Source organism: Centruroides vittatus, unplaced genomic scaffold (assembly GCF_030686945.1).
Source record: "Centruroides vittatus isolate TY-2023 unplaced genomic scaffold, ASM3068694v2 scaffold_654, whole genome shotgun sequence".
Lineage (NCBI taxonomy): Eukaryota > Metazoa > Arthropoda > Arachnida > Scorpiones > Buthidae > Centruroides > Centruroides vittatus.
The window spans coordinates 400,447-421,325 of record NW_027122714.1 but is presented as its reverse complement, the minus strand read 5'-3'; the positions used below and the strand labels follow the sequence as shown (position 1 = coordinate 421,325).

At 33.7% G+C, this 20,879-nt stretch overlaps 1 protein-coding gene across 4 annotated transcripts in view; it reads right to left on the bottom strand.

Annotated features, from left to right (window-relative positions):
- Nucleotides 1-20,879, bottom strand: part of Ctl2 (Choline transporter-like 2) — a 56,747-nt gene that overhangs the window by 6,275 nt on the left and 29,593 nt on the right. For 3 of the 4 annotated variants that reach the window (XM_067287737.1, XM_067287735.1, XM_067287736.1), the window contains exons 7-18: nt 19,919-19,976; nt 16,861-16,896; nt 14,471-14,570; nt 8,402-8,485; nt 6,754-6,866; nt 6,551-6,676; nt 4,391-4,490; nt 3,341-3,433; nt 3,106-3,181; nt 2,800-3,029; nt 737-871; nt 453-522 (exon numbers count right to left, since the gene is read on the bottom strand). In XM_067287737.1, the coding sequence (XP_067143838.1) occupies nt 453-522; nt 737-871; nt 2,800-3,029; nt 3,106-3,181; nt 3,341-3,433; nt 4,391-4,490; nt 6,551-6,676; nt 6,754-6,866; nt 8,402-8,485; nt 14,471-14,570; nt 16,861-16,896; nt 19,919-19,976 (1,221 nt within the window). The remainder of the gene's footprint in view (nt 1-452; nt 523-736; nt 872-2,799; nt 3,030-3,105; nt 3,182-3,340; nt 3,434-4,390; nt 4,491-6,550; nt 6,677-6,753; nt 6,867-8,401; nt 8,486-14,470; nt 14,571-16,860; nt 16,897-19,918; nt 19,977-20,879) is intronic. The other variant, XM_067287738.1, reaches the window with a different exon arrangement.

Below are 20,879 nucleotides of genomic sequence, written 5' to 3'. Positions count from 1 at the left end.
ACGATCTATTTCTACAAGTATGGTCTACAGCTCTGATAAAGTCCCAACCATCTCATTCAGAGGTGCATTTGTACTACAAATTTCTCACTTTTTTAGAGCATTCAGATGATAGTAGCGAGGGAAGGTCAGTCATTTTGAGTGGCGAAATTATAACAGAATTAAAATTAAATGGTGTGTCAAGTCTACAAGGAATGTCATTAATGATAAGACATTTTATACGAGCAGCAAGAAATACTGTTTTCATATATATCTCTACAAACAATTCTATAAATGCTACTGTTACACTACCTAATCAAAAGACTTATTAAAATTCAACTGTAGTAAAATTCTTTAAGAAAAGTTATGTAAATTGCAATTAACTTATTTAAGTTTATTTGTTTTTATCCTTATAGAATAACACAAAACTACTTAAAGTCTGTATTGTTAAACAGCAATTAACAGTAATCACTTACCATTATATAGGCATTTTTATTAATAAATTTCATGAATTTTTCTATACACCAAAAGCAGCACTTGCATAGGCTGGAAAATGTAAAATGACATTTAGATTGAATCCTAACAGAAATATTTTTAAAAATTAAGACAAGATAAATTTCCATTTTAGGAAAATGATTAGAATAGTAAGCTATAACATTTAATTACTTTAAAAACAGTTCAGAAAATTAAATACAAAAAACATAACTTCTTTCAATATTCAATTTTATTGCATTATTCTATGAATAACCATTAAACTTACCACATACAAACTTTAGCGCACTTGTAGGCTTCTTCATATTTTTTCAGCTTGCTTTCTATGTATTCCAGAAGCAGCCGAATCATCTTGACTATGGTAATTAACAGAGAACCGAATGCAACCGAACCCAGATGATACCTTAAAATAAAAAATGTGTGGTCGACACTGGCATTTAATTTATATAACAAAAATACCATAAATTTAAACAACAAATTATTTTTGAGCAAAATTTTTGAAAACATCTGTCAACTTTCCAATCTCAGATTACACCACGCTTACTCAAAAGAAATTCAAATTGCATTAAACTAAAGTTTGTCACCCAAAATATTGGATATTCCTTTATGATCCTTCCTATTCATCAAATCCAAAACTTGTATTATCTTGTATTTCCCAAAAACAAACTAAATATTGTAGAGGAAAATATACTATTATTATTTTCAAATAAAAATCAATTCAAACTCAAAATTTTCAACAGGGGTTTTTTGCTCACTTTTTTCGAGTAATACAGCAGACTATACACTATACAGTAAAATAATATATTTATGCCATGTCAAGGCAAGTGCTTAAAATAGGTGGAGTGCCTCACGGGGTTGTTGACATACAACTGTCACTGGTCAGAATGTTAAGCAACCAGTATTTTAAATTATTTAATCTGGAAGCAAAGATCAAGCATAGATGGTGCCTATCTGCATGGTAAGTGGAAATTTTGGGTTCAAGTCCCACTCTGGACCATTCTAAAGTAATTAATGTAATTCTTATTAATAAATTTAATACAAGATGGCAACTTAACCATATTTAGTCCAAATTACTTTATATTTTTTTAATTAGCCAAGTTATTGCCCAACAGATCTAAAATTACTGTTTGATTAATCCATTCAATGTAATTGGTATTGCATCAAAACTTACAATGAATCAAATTTGTATGCATTACAGATAACATTGCACGTAGATGGGACCATGTTTGGCAATAGAATTTAACCAATTAGACAGAACAAAAAATTGTTCCGAGTACATTTAAATGGCATCCGAAGCAAGTATTGAGTCACATTTAAAAGGATGGAAAGATAAAAAATGATTATTCCTTCATTAAATAACTAATTTTATCAATATATTTAGAAAGTATTTATTTATACCAGCATGTACAGCCTTCTCAGCATGAGAACAGCATGCTGCTGTACAGGAAGCATGTTCTCATGTAAAAGATGACTATCTTTCAAATAAAAAGAGCTAACAGTAGTGTCACACTATTAGTGGGTGATAATTGTTGTCCCCAGTTGACACCGTGAGTAATTGTAAATGGCTATATCTAAAATTAAATATATGTCTGCAAGCGAAGGGTCATATGGAGGTTCGGATAGCATACCTGGCAACATATCTGCATGGTAAGCAGGCATTGCAGGTTCTAGTCCCACTCTGGGCCGATTCTTTTTTCCAGAATATTTGAAATTATTTAATAAATATTAATTTAATTATAATTATTAAATTTAGTAAGACATTGTGCCTAACTTCTACCTCTAGTACCAAATTATATAAAATTTAATTACTAATAGTAATGGAAAAATAGCCCAATTCATTACAGTGATCGTTTGGCTTTGATCAATAACATTGTGTTTTAAGATGTTTTTCTATGTATAAAAGGTAACATCAGCATACAAAAAGCATGAAGACTGAACTACGTAGAATTCTAAATGTGGATGAGTCCAGGATTTGTAGCACAATTAAATTTAGCATGAACTTTGCATTACCAAACACGGCTCAGATTTCTAAACTATTACTTATGTCGTACAGAAACACATGCCTCGAGCATTAGTTTCAGTAACGAAAAATGATACAGGAAATGTCTTGACAAATTTAACTGAGAATGTTGGGCTAATTGCATTTTGTAAGACACTAAATATCACAAATTTTCTCAATAGAACTATTACAAATGTTCTTTAGTAACAGTTAAAAAAAACACAGAATTGCATATTGCAAAGTATCTGTTTTGTAGCCAATGAAAGTATTAAAAAGTTGTAAATTGCAAAAATTTCAAATTTTAGTCATTTCTATAATTAGTAAATACATACCTTATTGCTCTGCTCATACTTTTTGCCACCGCACAAGACGGAACACCATACTTCTTGTCGAACGTCCAATAATAAGAAGCGAAGGCCCCTGCCAACGACAGCTGTCCGAATCCCATGATGAAGAAATTTGCCCAAAGGAATGCGACCAAATTATATATCTGTCCGTACACTGTATGTTTACCGATGTAGTCATCGAACTTACACTTTCCCATTTTGATGAGTGTCTCATTCTGTACAATTAAAAAACTTTGCTGCACTATAATTTCAACAACTTCAAATTACCTTGAATTAAAAGTGTCAAATTACTTCTGAATCGCATGGCTTGGTGCCATTCACGTCATCAACCATGTAAAATTGTTTTTTCCTAGTGGACGCAAGATAACTGGTGCCAAGTTAAGATTCACAATTTCAAAAAATGCATTGATTTTATCTAATCAAGAAACTAGATCTACAAAACTAGGTCTTGTGAAATTTTTCATATGATTAAAAGTCTCATGTAATCAGATCTCTCACAAAATCAATTTAAAATTATGAAGGATACACTGCAGTTGCACCCCAAAACACAAAGATGGCCAGATGAAGAGCATAAGGCAACAGTGGAAATATCAGAGAAGATATCATGCAGCCGACAGCCCTAATAAAATTTTGAAATTTACGTTATTCATGATTAAGTATATTAAATTATACAAACAAACATTATATCAGCAAATAACTGAAAATTTTACTCTTAAGTTCAACTTAAAATGAGAAAGTTTTTATTATATCATTAAATATATTTATATAAGGTTAGGTCAAAAAGTAACTGACTGGTAATGAAAGTACTCCACTCTAATATAGCCAGTCAATGCCATTGGTATAGAAGTTAATGGGCTGCTGCCAAAAAAAGCTTGCAATCACATGCCAAACTCAGGCATTCAAGGTATATATAGCCTTTTAAGTTTTGTTTTGGTGGCCCAAGAATGTGGTAGTCGTATAGTGATGAGCCAGGTTGTAGGATGAGTGTGGAAAAACGGTCCAATAAAAATTGGCAATAATGACGTAAGTAGCAGCAGTAATATGCAGTCCGGCACTCAGAGAGGTGCAACTCCATCGAGATTGCATACTAGACGTTACATGTCTGTCTTTTACAGTGTTCACCGTATACTGCCCTCATTCTTTGATACATGTCAACAGGGCTTTTCCCCTTGGCAACAAAAAAACTGTATAACTATTCCTGTTTAATGTCGGATGCTCACATCCTGCAGTTGATTCACACTGCTTTGTTCAAACCATCAAACAGATAAGTGTGTAAACACCACTACCTGTGTGCATCTTACATAACAACTGGTTCCACAATGACAACACCGGTGTCACATCTGCCATTTTGAAACTATAATGCTCAGTCAGTTATTTTTTGACCCAACCTTAATAATTAGTAACACGATTTGACGTAATGAATTTTCTGACTCATGATTAGCTTTGTCTTTTAAAATTCAACAATCTATTTTTAAATTTAAAAAGAATCTAAGGATTTGTTTTCTTGCTTTCAGATAACTGTAACGAAGAATCTATGGGTTTTAAAGAATAATTAATGAATGCAATAACCACTTACCTGCTACCTTCCTTAATTAGTGCTATGGCAATTCTAATGCGATTACGCAAAAATATCAAGAGGAGAAGAAGAATTCCCAAAATGACTGCTGTGACAATTGCTAAAAAAAAAAAAAAAAAATATATATATTTATTTATTTATAAAGACTGCATTAAAATAATAAATATATTTTGAGTGAAAATACCTTTAAGCACCAAACACAAGATACATCAAAATGAAATTAGAAAACTTCAAGATTCATTTTTGACAGAGGGAGAAAAAAAACACCACATACATTGACATACAGTGGAGTGCAATAGTACTCATGCAAAATTCTAATTTTGCATGAGTACTAGTCGCAATTTTTTCGTTGCATAATACGATTTAGCATTATAGGTAAGCATTTTTTACAGGAGTTTACGGTATATCGATCAGTGTGCAAAATCATTTACTAGATTTTATTGTGCTATATTAAGGCTACAATCATTTGGCAATACAGTATTAACAATATTGGGTTATTATAATTTATATCAATCAATTAAATGAGCAATTATTTGATGTGACATTGTCGCAATGCCAGGCTGCAATTTTTAATCGTATTTTTAATTCCTGTAATTCAAAATATGCGCTCTCCACCTCAAATTAGTACTGTAGTGTCTTGTACATCATACTTTTCCATTAACAATAGTCATGCCAGTCACCTATTAACAGCTTTTGGGAAAAAAGTTTTGAATTGAAATTATATAACTTTCAGTTTGCATTGGAAGTTCATATATAATTAATCAGGGCCTCCTGCCTCCTAAGGTTTCCATATCCAGTCTTGGATTTCATCTATCTAATTCCATTCTTAAGATTAAGGAAAGACAGGCAGATAGATGGACAACAGTGGGAATTTATAGGTCTACAATTTTTTCAAATTGCAGCTCAATAAGAGTTTTATATTGTTTTTGACAAAAAGTAAATAAGTTTAAGTTCTGTATCATAATTTCCAGTTCCCTAAAATACATTTTAAGGGTTTATTATTCTTTTTCTTTTTAATAATAAGCATTTTGGTGAAAGTCTGCAATTTCCTTAAAATGACTACTAGTAGAACAAAGATGATGCACAAAAATGCACATGTAAATATGCAATTTACAATATGTAATAATAATAAATAACTTGAACAAAGATTCATCAAATAAAATGCAAAGAAGTCAACATCAGGATTATAAACAAGAAGAAAAAATACAAGATAATCAACAGTTGACTGAGGAGGGGCAGGGCCCGAAACATGTACAAACAGAGTACCGTATCAACGAGAATGAATAAAGGTATCTGATAGAAAACTTGCCAAGTGTCTTTGAAGAAAAAACACACAACATTAGTGTTTATCAAGTCTAAATAATAAATAACTTGATTAAACAATTTATAATTTAAAATCAAAAATTTTGAATTATTTTACCCAATGTAAAAACTACTTCAATGTTAAATGTCTAATACAGGACAAATGCTGCTTTCTTGATCCCAAAACTTATTAGATTCTGCTGAATTGACCAAGCTTGTGCAATAATGGACCTATAATTATACACCTTTCACATTTCTAAAGCAATAATTCTAGTTTTGAGTAGTCAATGAACATATGTTAAATGTAGACTAATACAGTTGCCACTTGCATCTTTCACTAAGCCCAAGTAAAATGAGCTTGAGTCGTACAAAATGGAAAAACCACTTACAACTGCAATGTAGACAATCCAAGCAAATACTTGTGGTTATTCATAGAAATTTAAGCACCCTCTTGCAATTATCTGGATTAAGGATCTTCAAGTGCCAGAAAATTGGTGGTCAACCTACATGGTCCCTGGTCTTTTACCCACAGTTCAGAAAAATATGATGAGAACACTTTTAGAATCTACAATTTTTTTCCATGTCTTCTCAAAAACAATAAAACTTACAAAAAGAATGCTTCTTATGAATAAACTGTCCGAGAAATGGTTCAACTAAACAGTAGTTTTGTTAATTTTACACTTGAATTTATTTACCAATAGATAAACCAGCTACGACAAAAACTATAGCAACTGCTAATGTATACATAAAAGCAATTATTTGCAAAACAGTGAGGTCACTTTCAAAAATTTAGTTAATCTACACTAAATATATATTTTTTATTATTAAAAACTAATTTTAAAAAATCAGAATACATACTTAAGACCAGCCAAGTATCCTTGTTGAAATAGGCCTGCTCCGAAACTTTTATAAGTTCCTTGGTAGAGTTGGTTGTTTGGCTCAAATCTCTCTGATATTTATATTGAGTATAACTATAGTACGACACTGAAACATTCGAAATAGATTAACACTTTAATATTTAACAAAATAATTAGGAAAATCTACAAATATAATCTACTTACAGTAACCAAACAGTCCAAGAACGGCAAAAATGCTGAAGATCAGCATGATTCCCGCTATCCACCTCATTAAAAATATCCAGATAAATGCAACCACTAGAGAAGCTAGCAATGCACTAGAAAAGTATAAAATATATTTTAAAATTAGAACGAAACAACAACTTCTAGCAAAAGCATTTGCTTTGAAAATACATGTAAAGTAGTTAAAAATCCAAATAAAGACAACAGAAATCTACATTTACCACACACATTTAAATTACATTGTAGAAATGTTCCCCTTTTTAAGGTTTTGACGGAGATTTTAAAGCTTTAAAAAAAGAAGTGGTGGCGTAATTTATTTTGACACAAAACTGATGCATTCATACATTATAATTGTATGAAGCATTCTTGTTATGTGCAGCCCCTTGTGAAGTACTTCATTTAATGATTAATCCTATCACTAGTTAATTATCTTACCTCAGAGACAATTAGTCCAGAGTAAACTTTTTAGAAAGTTCTCTAACAGGTACTCTAGGAACTCAGACTCTGACAGAGGAAGCTATAAAAGAAAGGGTAAGCAAGCCAAGAAAGAAAACAAAAAAAAAAAAAGGGGAATGAATCACAATTACCAAAAGTGGACAACTGAAATCATTAAGTACAGTAATCGAGTTGCCTTCTAAATGAGAATAGACAATAATTTCACAAACTGTATACAAGAGACTTTCATTCATCCCTAATTAAAATCGGATTGGAAGACAAACTAAATCAAAACATTAAATGCACTTTTGCAAATATCTGGAGAGTTTTCAAAATCAGAAGCCATCCATGCACCACAAGCTTGACTCTACCAACTTTTATTTGATTTTGGACAAATATCCACAATTTTCTCTTCTGACAGCAGATTTTTAATATCAGAACAGAAAGAATAACGATCTCTTAAGAATGCATTTTACTGTGGCTTCAATTAGCAAAACAATAATATGCACAGACTAATATTTAAACATAATTTTTATATATAGTAACAAAACAATTTATATACACTTCACTCCAACTCCCAACATCAAGAATGCAATTTTTTGTGAGATTTCTTTATATGCATTTAAAAAATTGGAAACTCAAAATTTCACATCTGCCTATTATAATTTCTCAATGTGTGCACCTTGTGTCAATGGCATATGTCCAACTGATATACTATAATGAGCATAGGAAGAATTTGAGTATCTGACATCACTTCTCCCATGGCAGCCACAAGATGACGGCTCCCAAAGATTAGTCGTGTTGTACAATGACAAGTGATTCCGACTTGCGAAGTGCACAACACAAAACGTCTTCTGTTGTAAACAAAAATAGGAACTCCACAACACTTCCTAGAGTTAGTAGATAAGACGTACGAACAGAGACGTGAGACAAAACTCAGATGGTTACTCTATCGATTGACGTACGTTGCATACTTCTCGAATAATAATTAATATAATTACAGTAATTTAAAATGGTAGCACTCATTTTGGAAGACACTGTATTTCTGAACCTATGAATACTGAAGTGTAAATTTAACATTTGAACTCAAAAAAATGTATATGAAATTACAGGCCAGACCAAAACAGTTGAAATATATCACAATTAGCTCATTTTGGTCCAGTCTTTATATTCAATCATAAAAAAATAAACTTACAATAAGATACTTTTCCAAACAATTTTAATATCTTGAAATATCTTCATTCCTTTGTCTTTTGCATTGTTAAATTTTGCAAGTTTTCTAAAACAAAATAATAATTTTTAATTTAAGATTGTCTTAACTGTGTAGGGAATAAAAATTATTATAATTATGATAATTCATAGAATTTCTGCCAAAGTAAGAATGGGTACATTCCAATATGAATCAAACAGCACATTAGTGAACTGCGATTTACTAATACAGGTTCAGATATTCACAGAGTTCAGTGGTGTAGCAATCAACGACATTACACTCTTTGATCTGCAGATGTGATAACTCCTGATTAAGCAATATGGCCACCTCCACAATTACATTGTTAATGCCATTTTTACTACTTGTCTGTATTAACCCAAAAGTTATTTTGACAAAATAAGTCTAAAAATGCCAATATAGCACTGTCAAGCTGCCAGATGCTCCAGTAAAAGCTTATTAAACTGTTCACTGATGCATAGGTTGTGGCAGAGACCGATGCATACTGGAATGTGCCCAATGAATAAGATATACAGTGCTAGAATTTTTAGTTAAAAGTCAGTTACCAAATACACTTCTGTTTTGGAAAAACAAAGAATCATTCCATTACCCTAAGTTTCTTTTGTACATTACACAATAATAATTAAGTTTTTGACAGAATTAAGAACATTGTTGACAATAAATGGAGTACAACTGCCTATAAATTTCCAAGAATCTGATCCGGATTCCTCTGGTTGTTCGCCATCCTCCACTGACTCTGAGCAAATTCTACAGTATCCGAGAAATTATAAAAATAATAAAAATTATGTTCATTCTAGCATCAGATTTCAAATTCATATGGTTTGCAAGGTTTAAGAATTAACATATCCTCATCCTACACACCGGGGTGTATAAAATATAAATCGAACTCACTTGTGCCTATTGACCGGTGTGAAATAAATAAATTCAATTCAACGAACGTTTTCTGGACGCCTTCCGTGTCCTTCTTCAGGTTAACTGCTGGATTCTATTATTTTTAAAAAACTGCGTTCCGATCTTTTAAGAACAAATTCAAATGAAGATAGTTCGAAAGCGCGATGACCATCGCGCATGCGCTATATCTGTCGTGCTCCTTGTCGTACTGTATCATATTCTTTTTAATCTTTGTATTCTTTTTTATCTTTGGGTCACATGATTTCATGTGTTATCGGACCCAAATAAATCTTCATGCATCCTCTTGTAATAAAGTTTGCCAAGCAAGCGAAAGAGTTATCTCGTCGCGTGAATTAATGCATGTTGTTTTAGTTTGCGCTTTATGTATCTCTATCGCTTCCAGCCATTTGAGGTGTTCCATCCGAGTCGTTTTAGTTATTAGCGTGGCCCCCGCGAAGTCCACATTAATGCCCGGTTCAGAAGCGTACACTGCAAGCGACGTGGTAGCTCTGTTGTATCTTATATCCGCCTCGTGTTCTTTAACCCTGACTTCCATAGAGCGTTTCGTTGATCCTATGTAGATCAGATCCCTATTAAATCTCTCGTCCTTTATCGGGATTCGGTATACGCCTGCCATTCTATTCGGGTCCGATGGGTCCTTTCCGTTACGTAACAAAGTGTAAATGGTTGGGCCTCTCCTATAAGCAACGGTGACCTTACGTCTCCTTGCGATAGACGCGTATACGGATTTCAAGGTCGGGTTATATGTGATGGGTATTCTCTCCACCTCCGTATTTTGGTTGTTACTTTGTGCCACTGCAGGTGCGTTTTGGCTCATTCGTGCTCTTTGGCGTTCCGCCATTCTTGGAATAATGTTGCGGTAGCCGTGTATATCCGCAATCTTCTCAATATGTTTCAACTCTTTCTTAAGCGCTTGTTGAGTGGAAGAGTGCGTGTATGCCCGTCTGACCAATGATCTAAATGCTGCTATTTTGTATTGGATCGGGTCGCATGAGTCACTCGGGATGTATGTGGGGCTTGCACATTGTTTGCGATACACAGAGGTATGGATGTTGTGCGAGTCAATCCTGATATCCACATCCAAAAAATGCACATTGGTATCACTATGTTGCTCAACTTCGATTGACAGACCATACGTGTTATCATTCATCTTTTCTACGAATTGCGCCAAGTTCGGTGTTGTCTTCCATACGATGATGACGTCATCTATATAACGTCTGTATAGTAGGATATCGTTGGTGAATCCCGGGAGTGTTTTGGATTCGAGTTGTCTCACCACCAACTCACACAAGTCCCCTGACAGTGGACTTCCCATCGGGACACCCCGCGATTGTGTGTATGTTACATTTTTAAATTGAAACACCGACCCGTAACACATGAGGTGCGCTAATTCCAACACATTCTGGTGGAGGGCTGTGTCATTTACTTTCGTAAACAGGAAGTCTCGAAGTGCGCAAAAGCACGGTGGTATCTTGATGGAAGGATACAACGATTTAAAATCCAGCACCGTTATGTAAGCTGGGGAGGTGATCTGTTTCAACTGAATGATTAATTCTTCCGGATTAGAGATGGTGAACTGATATCCGCTCATGTGTGGAACAATTATGTTGTGAATCGCTTTTTCCAACTTACGGGTGGGAGCCTTGGTTTTATCCACAACCGGACGAAACTGTTGGCCTTCTTTGTGCGTTTTCGCGAACGCAAATAATTTGGGTACGTCCAGGGTATCCATTGTGATGTTCTTTAGTTCTAGCTTCTTGGCCAATTTCGAGCACGACAATCTCTTAACTCGTGAATGTAGTTTTTCTACCCAGTTACTTCCAACCTGATTGCGTTGAGTTGCGTCTATGTATTCCTTCAGCCCTTTCTCGTATGTTTCCCTTTTCATGATTACTATGTTCTTGGTTTTGTCTGCTCTGGTGATCGTGACCTTGTTCAGACGTGCCCATCTAACCGTGCGTTTGATATTTTCTCTCAGAACTAGAAGTTCCTTGGAACTCCTGTTGTTTTTAATTTTGAGTGTGGCTACCCATCTGTAGTATTCTTTCTGCGTGTCGGTGAGGCCTCTTATCAATAGCTCTAAATCCGGTATCGTAGATGTGAAAGTTTCTGCATTAGGACGTGTCGGTGCAAATGTTGGCCCAAACTTGAGAATATCCTTGACAAATCCAGGGATTTGTAAATTATCCCACACAACGTATGGGCATTGATGTTGTCTTTGGTCTTTAGGGATTTGGAACCTTAAAATCCAATTCAGTTTCTTGCTGTACCGCTTTCTTAGATTCATTCGAAGTCTATCGGCCATGTTTATGATTCTATTATTTTCCATTTCCAAAAGGCGGGGGTCCTGTTGGAATAATATGTTTTCAACTTGTATTAGTTTCGCTAGACTGGAAAATACTAATTTTTTGGTCGTCTTTATGGCCCTGTTCAAACACATCCAGTCTAGTTTTCCAGTCTAGCGAAACTAATACAAGTTGAAAACATATTATTCCAACAGGACCCCCGCCTTTTGGAAATGGAAAATAATAGAATCATAAACATGGCCGATAGACTTCGAATGAATCTAAGAAAGCGGTACAGCAAGAAACTGAATTGGATTTTAAGGTTCCAAATCCCTAAAGACCAAAGACAACATCAATGCCCACACGTTGTGTGGGATAATTTACAAATCCCTGGATTTGTCAAGGATATTCTCAAGTTTGGGCCAACATTTGCACCGACACGTCCTAATGCAGAAACTTTCACATCTACGATACCGGATTTAGAGCTATTGATAAGAGGCCTCACCGACACGCAGAAAGAATACTACAGATGGGTAGCCACACTCAAAATTAAAAACAACAGGAGTTCCAAGGAACTTCTAGTTCTGAGAGAAAATATCAAACGCACGGTTAGATGGGCACGTCTGAACAAGGTCACGATCACCAGAGCAGACAAAACCAAGAACATAGTAATCATGAAAAGGGAAACATACGAGAAAGGGCTGAAGGAATACATAGACGCAACTCAACGCAATCAGGTTGGAAGTAACTGGGTAGAAAAACTACATTCACGAGTTAAGAGATTGTCGTGCTCGAAATTGGCCAAGAAGCTAGAACTAAAGAACATCACAATGGATACCCTGGACGTACCCAAATTATTTGCGTTCGCGAAAACGCACAAAGAAGGCCAACAGTTTCGTCCGGTTGTGGATAAAACCAAGGCTCCCACCCGTAAGTTGGAAAAAGCGATTCACAACATAATTGTTCCACACATGAGCGGATATCAGTTCACCATCTCTAATCCGGAAGAATTAATCATTCAGTTGAAACAGATCACCTCCCCAGCTTACATAACGGTGCTGGATTTTAAATCGTTGTATCCTTCCATCAAGATACCACCGTGCTTTTGCGCACTTCGAGACTTCCTGTTTACGAAAGTAAATGACACAGCCCTCCACCAGAATGTGTTGGAATTAGCGCACCTCATGTGTTACGGGTCGGTGTTTCAATTTAAAAATGTAACATACACACAATCGCGGGGTGTCCCGATGGGAAGTCCACTGTCAGGGGACTTGTGTGAGTTGGTGGTGAGACAACTCGAATCCAAAACACTCCCGGGATTCACCAACGATATCCTACTATACAGACGTTATATAGATGACGTCATCATCCTATGGAAGACAACACCGAACTTGGCGCAATTCGTAGAAAAAATGAATGATAACACGTATGGTCTGTCAATCGAAGTTGAGCAACATAGTGATACCAATGTGCATTTTTTGGATGTGGATATCAGGATTGACTCGCACAACATCCATACCTCTGTGTATCGCAAACAATGTGCAAGCCCCACATACATCCCGAGTGACTCATGCGACCCGATCCAATACAAAATAGCAGCATTTAGATCATTGGTCAGACGGGCATACACGCACTCTTCCACTCAACAAGCGCTTAAGAAAGAGTTGAAACATATTGAGAAGATTGCGGATATACACGGCTACCGCAACATTATTCCAAGAATGGCGGAACGCCAAAGAGCACGAATGAGCCAAAACGCACCTGCAGTGGCACAAAGTAACAACCAAAATACGGAGGTGGAGAGAATACCCATCACATATAACCCGACCTTGAAATCCGTATACGCGTCTATCGCAAGGAGACGTAAGGTCACCGTTGCTTATAGGAGAGGCCCAACCATTTACACTTTGTTACGTAACGGAAAGGACCCATCGGACCCGAATAGAATGGCAGGCGTATACCGAATCCCGATAAAGGACGAGAGATTTAATAGGGATCTGATCTACATAGGATCAACGAAACGCTCTATGGAAGTCAGGGTTAAAGAACACGAGGCGGATATAAGATACAACAGAGCTACCACGTCGCTTGCAGTGTACGCTTCTGAACCGGGCATTAATGTGGACTTCGCGGGGGCCACGCTAATAACTAAAACGACTCGGATGGAACACCTCAAATGGCTGGAAGCGATAGAGATACATAAAGCGCAAACTAAAACAACATGCATTAATTCACGCGACGAGATAACTCTTTCGCTTGCTTGGCAAACTTTATTACAAGAGGATGCATGAAGATTTATTTGGGTCCGATAACACATGAAATCATGTGACCCAAAGATAAAAAAGAATACAAAGATTAAAAAGAATATGATACAGTACGACAAGGAGCACGACAGATATAGCGCATGCGCGATGGTCATCGCGCTTTCGAACTATCTTCATTTGAATTTGTTCTTAAAAGATCGGAACGCAGTTTTTTAAAAATAATAGAATCCAGCAGTTAACCTGAAGAAGGACACGGAAGGCGTCCAGAAAACGTTCGTTGAATTGAATTTATTTATTTCACACCGGTCAATAGGCACAAGTGAGTTCAATTTATATTTTAAGAATTAAACTGTCAACATCATTGTGGTGTTGTGAATAGAATAAAATCAATGACTGAATGTTGTAATTAATAGGCAGTTGTAATAACTCACTTAAAGGAAAAGCTTAAACTTCATGAAATTAGAAATAAATTTAATTTTCTGAAGAGATCTACAATCACTTCTTACCATAAATAATTTTAAAAAATCAATTGTATTAGTTTAAATATCTGGTAGAGAATATAAGGAGCCACTTACTCAAGAGCCTCTCGTAAACGACTGTCACTGATAACGCTGTTGTCGTCGTCTTTGATGACCACGGTAGAGTCGATGGGAAGAGGAAGACATCTGTGCAATACTGTAATAAAAATTACATCGTCATCAAAATTTCAGACAAATTTCACTTTCCGAGCAGAAGCCACTTTTTTCAATGTAGCATAATTTGTTAGCACTATTTCCACTAAGTTGACATGTAAAATTAAAATGTATATTGAATTTAAATTAAACTAAGTTATAAAATTCCAGATACGCAAAGCAAAAAATCAAAGAAATAGTCCATTAACTGAGACGACTGGATAGCAAAATTGCTAAATGTGAATGAACAAAGTCAAAACCAACTTTTTGTGGGAAGTTTGTTCTGGATGTGTCGTGCCCCATACCTCACCGTTTGGCTGGGACAAACCCACTGGCACAAAAAAAAAAAATATTCCCTGGCACCCTCAGACCACAGAGATAGATTTTTTCAAAATCGGATGTAAATCAACAATCCAAATCATTTAAAACTATTAAGAAAAATATTCAAACAATTGATAAATAAAAATATAAATACGACTTCTTCACAAGGGTAAACACCTTGCTTTAGTCCTCCTTTTTTGCCGCTACACCATCAGCAATCCTTAAAATTTACAAAGTTACGGAGACGACCTTCCTTTTTAGGCTACTGCCTCCGCAAAAAAATTTAACAATATAAAAACAGGCAGTGTGTCCTCTGGTGTTCTTTGCCACTATCATACTACATTTAAGTAAAAAATAAAAGGGACATGGCCGGTGTTATTTACATTTAATAAGTGAAATTTTTATTTTTTACTTAAATTGATTATTAAGCAGAATAATTAGTCATATAACCTGCCTATATGTGAAATTTGGAATATTAATATAATAGTAATACAAAACACAAATTTCTCTTAGAAGTATTTGATAAAAGTTTCAAATTTACTGATAAATTACTGCACAAGTTAGAGTACTGTTAGATTTGAGTATATGATAGATTAGATTTGAAGAGTGGCAAGTTAAATCCACTAACCAAAATGTAATTACAATAATCTGTTTCCGTCAAGTTTGTGAAAAATGACTAATGTGCAACAAGAGCTTCACTGTTCAATTGAATACGTAAGAATAAACTGATGATGATTATATATAAATTTTCAATTTCTTTTTCTAATTAAACATATATGCTTGAAACATTCCCAAAACAGCAAAAGATCAGGCTGAAAAGTCTTGTCGAATCATATTTTTTGTTTTGAGTAGTGAGAACAGGATAAAACCAGTTCAGTGCATCACTAGTTATATCCCCGCCAGTATAAGTAACAGCGAACCCATAGGTAACCCCAACTCTGAATCAGAGTCAGTTAAACTAGAAGACTATGGATGTATGGTTATGAAATTTTTGACTGCCGAAAACATTCCTTCCATTAACATCAATCAATCAACATTTATTAAAATCTGAAGGTTATGCAGAAGGTAATTATCCAAAGTTTAAATAAAAGGTTTATGATACATTTATTTTTTTCACATAAATATCTCACTTGCTTTAATTTTTATTTAGGTGGAAACAAAACTTCAGCCTACCCTTGAAGATAACACATCTTTAAGGAAATATTTTGAGATTTTCATTACAGATGTGTTATTCAAACTGCTTACCAAAGAATGAATAAAAACAAAATTCAAAATGGTTTTGAAGTTGTTTTTAAACAGTGTGCCAATCATCGGGGTGATAAGTCTCCCAATGAGTGATGACAAGATTCTGCCAATCAAGAGTCATTAAGTGTGCCAAGCCCAAAACAAATGCCTTTGGTCTCAAATTGGCATCAGACATGTTGCATTATCACGAAATCAATCATCCCTAGTTAACAAGAGACTCGACGATAGATTCAAGAGAGTTCCGGCTCTCCAAAACATTTTCACTTCAAGAGAAGCAACTCAAACCAGATTTGAACATGCAGACAGACACTTTTTAGCTGATTGTCTCAATTCATTTTAATAGTTATACAACATAATTTTAACATACAAAAACATTAAAAATACAATATTTAGTATAGTAATTAATAAGTCAACAAACAACATTTTCCACAAACAAAAGTAGTATTTATTTAATACATTTCTTAAAAAAATAATAAGAAGCAAAGCTTTAAAACTGGCTTATTAAAGTTATAATTAAACAATGTGCATCTCGACCAGTAACATTATTATACATCAACAATGTGCGCAACAGAAAAATCAAACTAAGTGAAAAAGTGCAAATAAAAAAAATGAAAAACAAATGACAAAATGAAATGAAATTTGTATTAAAATGTTATATCAGTTAAGAATTTGGGTAAGAACAACCATGCACTTGAATCGATCATGCAAAGAATGTAAAATGTACTCACAAGTAATGGGAATACCATAATTTTCAATAAAATCACCTGAAGCATGAAAAGAGAGAATAAAATAGTTCTTTAAAATATTCTTTAGACATGTGATTTGATAGAATATAGTTTAAAAGATTGTAATAAATAATTCTAAAAATTTAACATACAAATAGTTTAGTTTATTTAGTTGTCAAAAATCAAAGAAAAAGCAAATAAAAATTGGATTATGTAGACAACCCATATGTAAATAGACACCCTTATTTTCAGAGTCTTTTATTTTACAGTATCCAAGTGATACAAGTGCAATATAGCTTAATCTGGTTGGGCATGGAATAAACAAGTTCTGCTATCTAGATCCATGGAATGTCGGCCCACTTGGCAGGCAAATGGTCTAAAAGTTCTCAGCCGGAAGTGGGTTTTCGTAAATGTTGTTGCAGTGTGCGGCTGGCAAATTCCAGACTTGTTCAAAGGGATTTGTGTCGGGTGACCAAATGGTCCGTAAAAGCTTGCAAATGCCTTGTGTTGCTGACCAATTCTGGGTCTTTTTGCCGTGTGACAAGGAGCTCCGTCGTCCAAGAACAGAGTGGATGTTTTTGTCTGTTGGTCCATCGAAGAATACTAGAAGACCTTCTCCAATATGGCAATGTATTTCAGAGTTAATATTGCCCTTGCTGACATTCAGGGTGTCTATTTACTTACGGGTTGTGTGTAAACAAAACAACGACCAATAGAACTTTATTAGACGTCATTGGTCTTAGTTTTGTTTCCAATTTGAAACTGCTAATGATGTTATAAAGATAAAGACAAGTTAAAAAATATGACTTTTTTCTGACAACTGTATAGTCACATAAGGAATTATTTTGAGTTTTAATACTGTTTCCCAATATAATGGATTCAAAAATTCTTAATATATCTTATACAAACTCAGATGTTTTTGAGGTTTTTTTTTTGTTATTTACTTTGTAAAGAATCCAAGCAACTTTACGATAAAAATAAATTACAATTTTCTGAATTTTTAGCCACAAAATAATTTATTTTTGGTAATGATATATACAATATTAAAATTAAGTAAAATAAAACTATAGTTATTTATGACAAATGGAATGAAATAAATGGCAATACCAAGCCATATTTATTATAGTTAGAAAAATATATTTTATATATAACAATAAAACTTTGAGAGGAAAACTTGAAGACAAAAAAATGATTTAAAGAGCTTATAAAGAAGGGTTGATTTCATCAGTGTTTAATTTGATTCTTGAAGATATATACAAGCTACGTACGAGTTCATATATTTCAGACAAGTCGTACTGTACATCTGTTGTTTATGAAGTGACCTTATCTATAGTCTGTCTATTCTAGCCCTGTGCATGGCTAAAAAGAGATTGGTGCCATTTCTCTTTGTTGGACAAAATGTATCCTTTCACAGTCGCTAGTTAAATTTAAAGTTTTACAGGTAACATCTCATAGAAGTATGCCCAAGGTTAAAATAAACAAATTAAACTAAAGTTTTTATATAATAACTCAACATAAAAAGTGTTGTACCTAAGTGTAATAAACAGCAACTTCTTAAGAAACAACAATAATTGTGTAAATTCAGTAAATGTGACTATTTTTGTTTATTCAGTTAATAAAATATTTAAACCAACTTCACTGCCTGTAACCAGTGTGCTTCTTCAATAAAAGCAGAGGACTTTTCAAAGTCTTCTGCTTTCGTTGGAGAAGCAGCACACCGGTTACAGGCAGTGAAGTTGGTTTAATTTATCTACTCTGGTGTTAAACTATTTCTTTCTAATTTAATAAAATATTTTTTGATTTCTTTCGGTTCTTAAATAGTCGTGATTTAAAAATGAAAAAACAAATTAAGTGGGTAGATTGTCCTAGAATTATTTTATATAAATGTAATATGTTATTACTGTTGACCCTCAACATGATGGATTAATAGAAGCAATCAAATAATGCCAATTGTTTGCCATATCCAAAAAATTCCATAGTCTGCTACAACATATTTTATAGACAATTAGCAATGAACAACTTATATTATGATAGATATAAGGATATATATTTTCCTTTGATACAGAGTACTTTTATACTCAATACTTTTGGTCCAATACCAATGTCAATAATTTTCCTTGTGTACCTGATTTGGTATCGTTACATTTTTCACAGATAGATAAGATACAACCAAAATTGGTTTCAATTTTGAATTTGGTTGCAAAATCCAAATTCAGGTTTTAAAGTTGCTTCCAGCCAAAACAGACATTATTTTTGATTAAGTTATAACTTATACACTAAATATTAATGACCAAAAATCAATACATTTATTACATCAAATTTCATTTTCAGAATCTATCTACAGTGTGCTTATTGTAACTTAACTTGCTAAATATTTGAAAAACTTGAATATATATTAAAATCTGCAATCAACTGATCCAAGTACAGTATTGATAACATTTCGTTTATGCAATAAATTAGTTTTACTAATTTGTTAATGATAAATAACATGCTTTATTTTAGTTAAGTTTCAAAATCAAGTCACAGATTGAAAGGTTACAGTCAGCAAGATTTCCAGTTTTGATACCCAATACTGGCTGGTATCAATACTTTAAGATCGACACCAATACCGGTATTGATACATTTATGATATCGGAACATCCCTAGCTGTACCGAAATAATACATACAGAAGTGTGTACTAATAATAGCTCGATATTTCCAATGATTATTTTTCCGCTACGGCCAATTAGTCTCAAGGACTCTTACACTGTATGACACTATATTGTAACACAAATAACTTGACACTAAGCAGTCTGGATAGATGTACAATCTTACATAAACTTGATTTACATAAAGTTCATATAAGATTGTCATAAAAATGACAAGCTCAGTCATCAGATGCAGTCCATCATTTCCAAAATATGCTATATTGGAATCTGTAAATCTGAGTCAACAATATTAAGTTTTACATTTGATTTTTTATTCTATTTTTTTAAAATGAAAAAAAAATTCAAATTTAAAATTTTTAGATTAGAAATCTCAGATATTTTATCTGATAGATGATAACAAATATAATCTTACCTGCATTGCTATTTAGGTAAAATGAAGCACAATCACCATCTCTAGCAAGTTGTTGGGCCTGTAAAAGAATTAAATTTTTAAAACTTCTCATACATCATTTGAAACACGCAGTTCTTTTTTCATTAAATAATAATATATATTTCAAGAAAAAAAACTGTTGCTGTTATCACATATAACAAAAATAAAAGCATATTTATTAAAGACAATCCTCATACATCCAGTTTAAGCTGTTTTAAAAACTTACTAAAAATTCAGCAAATTGGAGCACTCTCAAGCTATAGTGATGCATCTTACTTCAAAATTAATTTGTTCCAGGAGGCCATTCAAACTCAAAACTGTTTGAAGTCCAAATCAATTTTCTGCATTTGAAATAATGTAAAGTGAATTAATCCGTTCCCAGACCCTAAACAATACCTATTTTGATAAACAGCAAACACACACAATTTATGGTAAAAATAATGCAATTAAATGCTATAAATAATGAATTAAAACACAAAAACAATACATAAAATACAAACACTGTAATAAAATAAAAATTGTGTTTACTGGTCACACACCATTGACTCTAGCATCTTAAATATGGCTGCCAGATTTGTCACACACATACTGCTTTTGAGCTTTGACAGTTCCTGTTACAACTCAATTGTCGATACCACAACCTTCCTTTTAGGCTTTGTTGCTTCTACGCTCTTCTTCAATGCCATTGTTAATGGGCACAGGTTATATATGTAAATAACCAAACACACCAAAAATAAATTGGAAAAAAAAAAAAAGCACTGAAAACACACGAAAGCACATGTATTGCAAGAGATGTTTTCACAGTGAGAATGAGATACAACTTGGGTACTCAACAGATGGTGTTTACACAGTGAGTAAATTCTTTCTGCAAGTACAGTTCAAATGTAGAAGAATTATTCAAACTCAAGATCAAATCTCTCTTAAATTTAGCAGTTTGAACTCC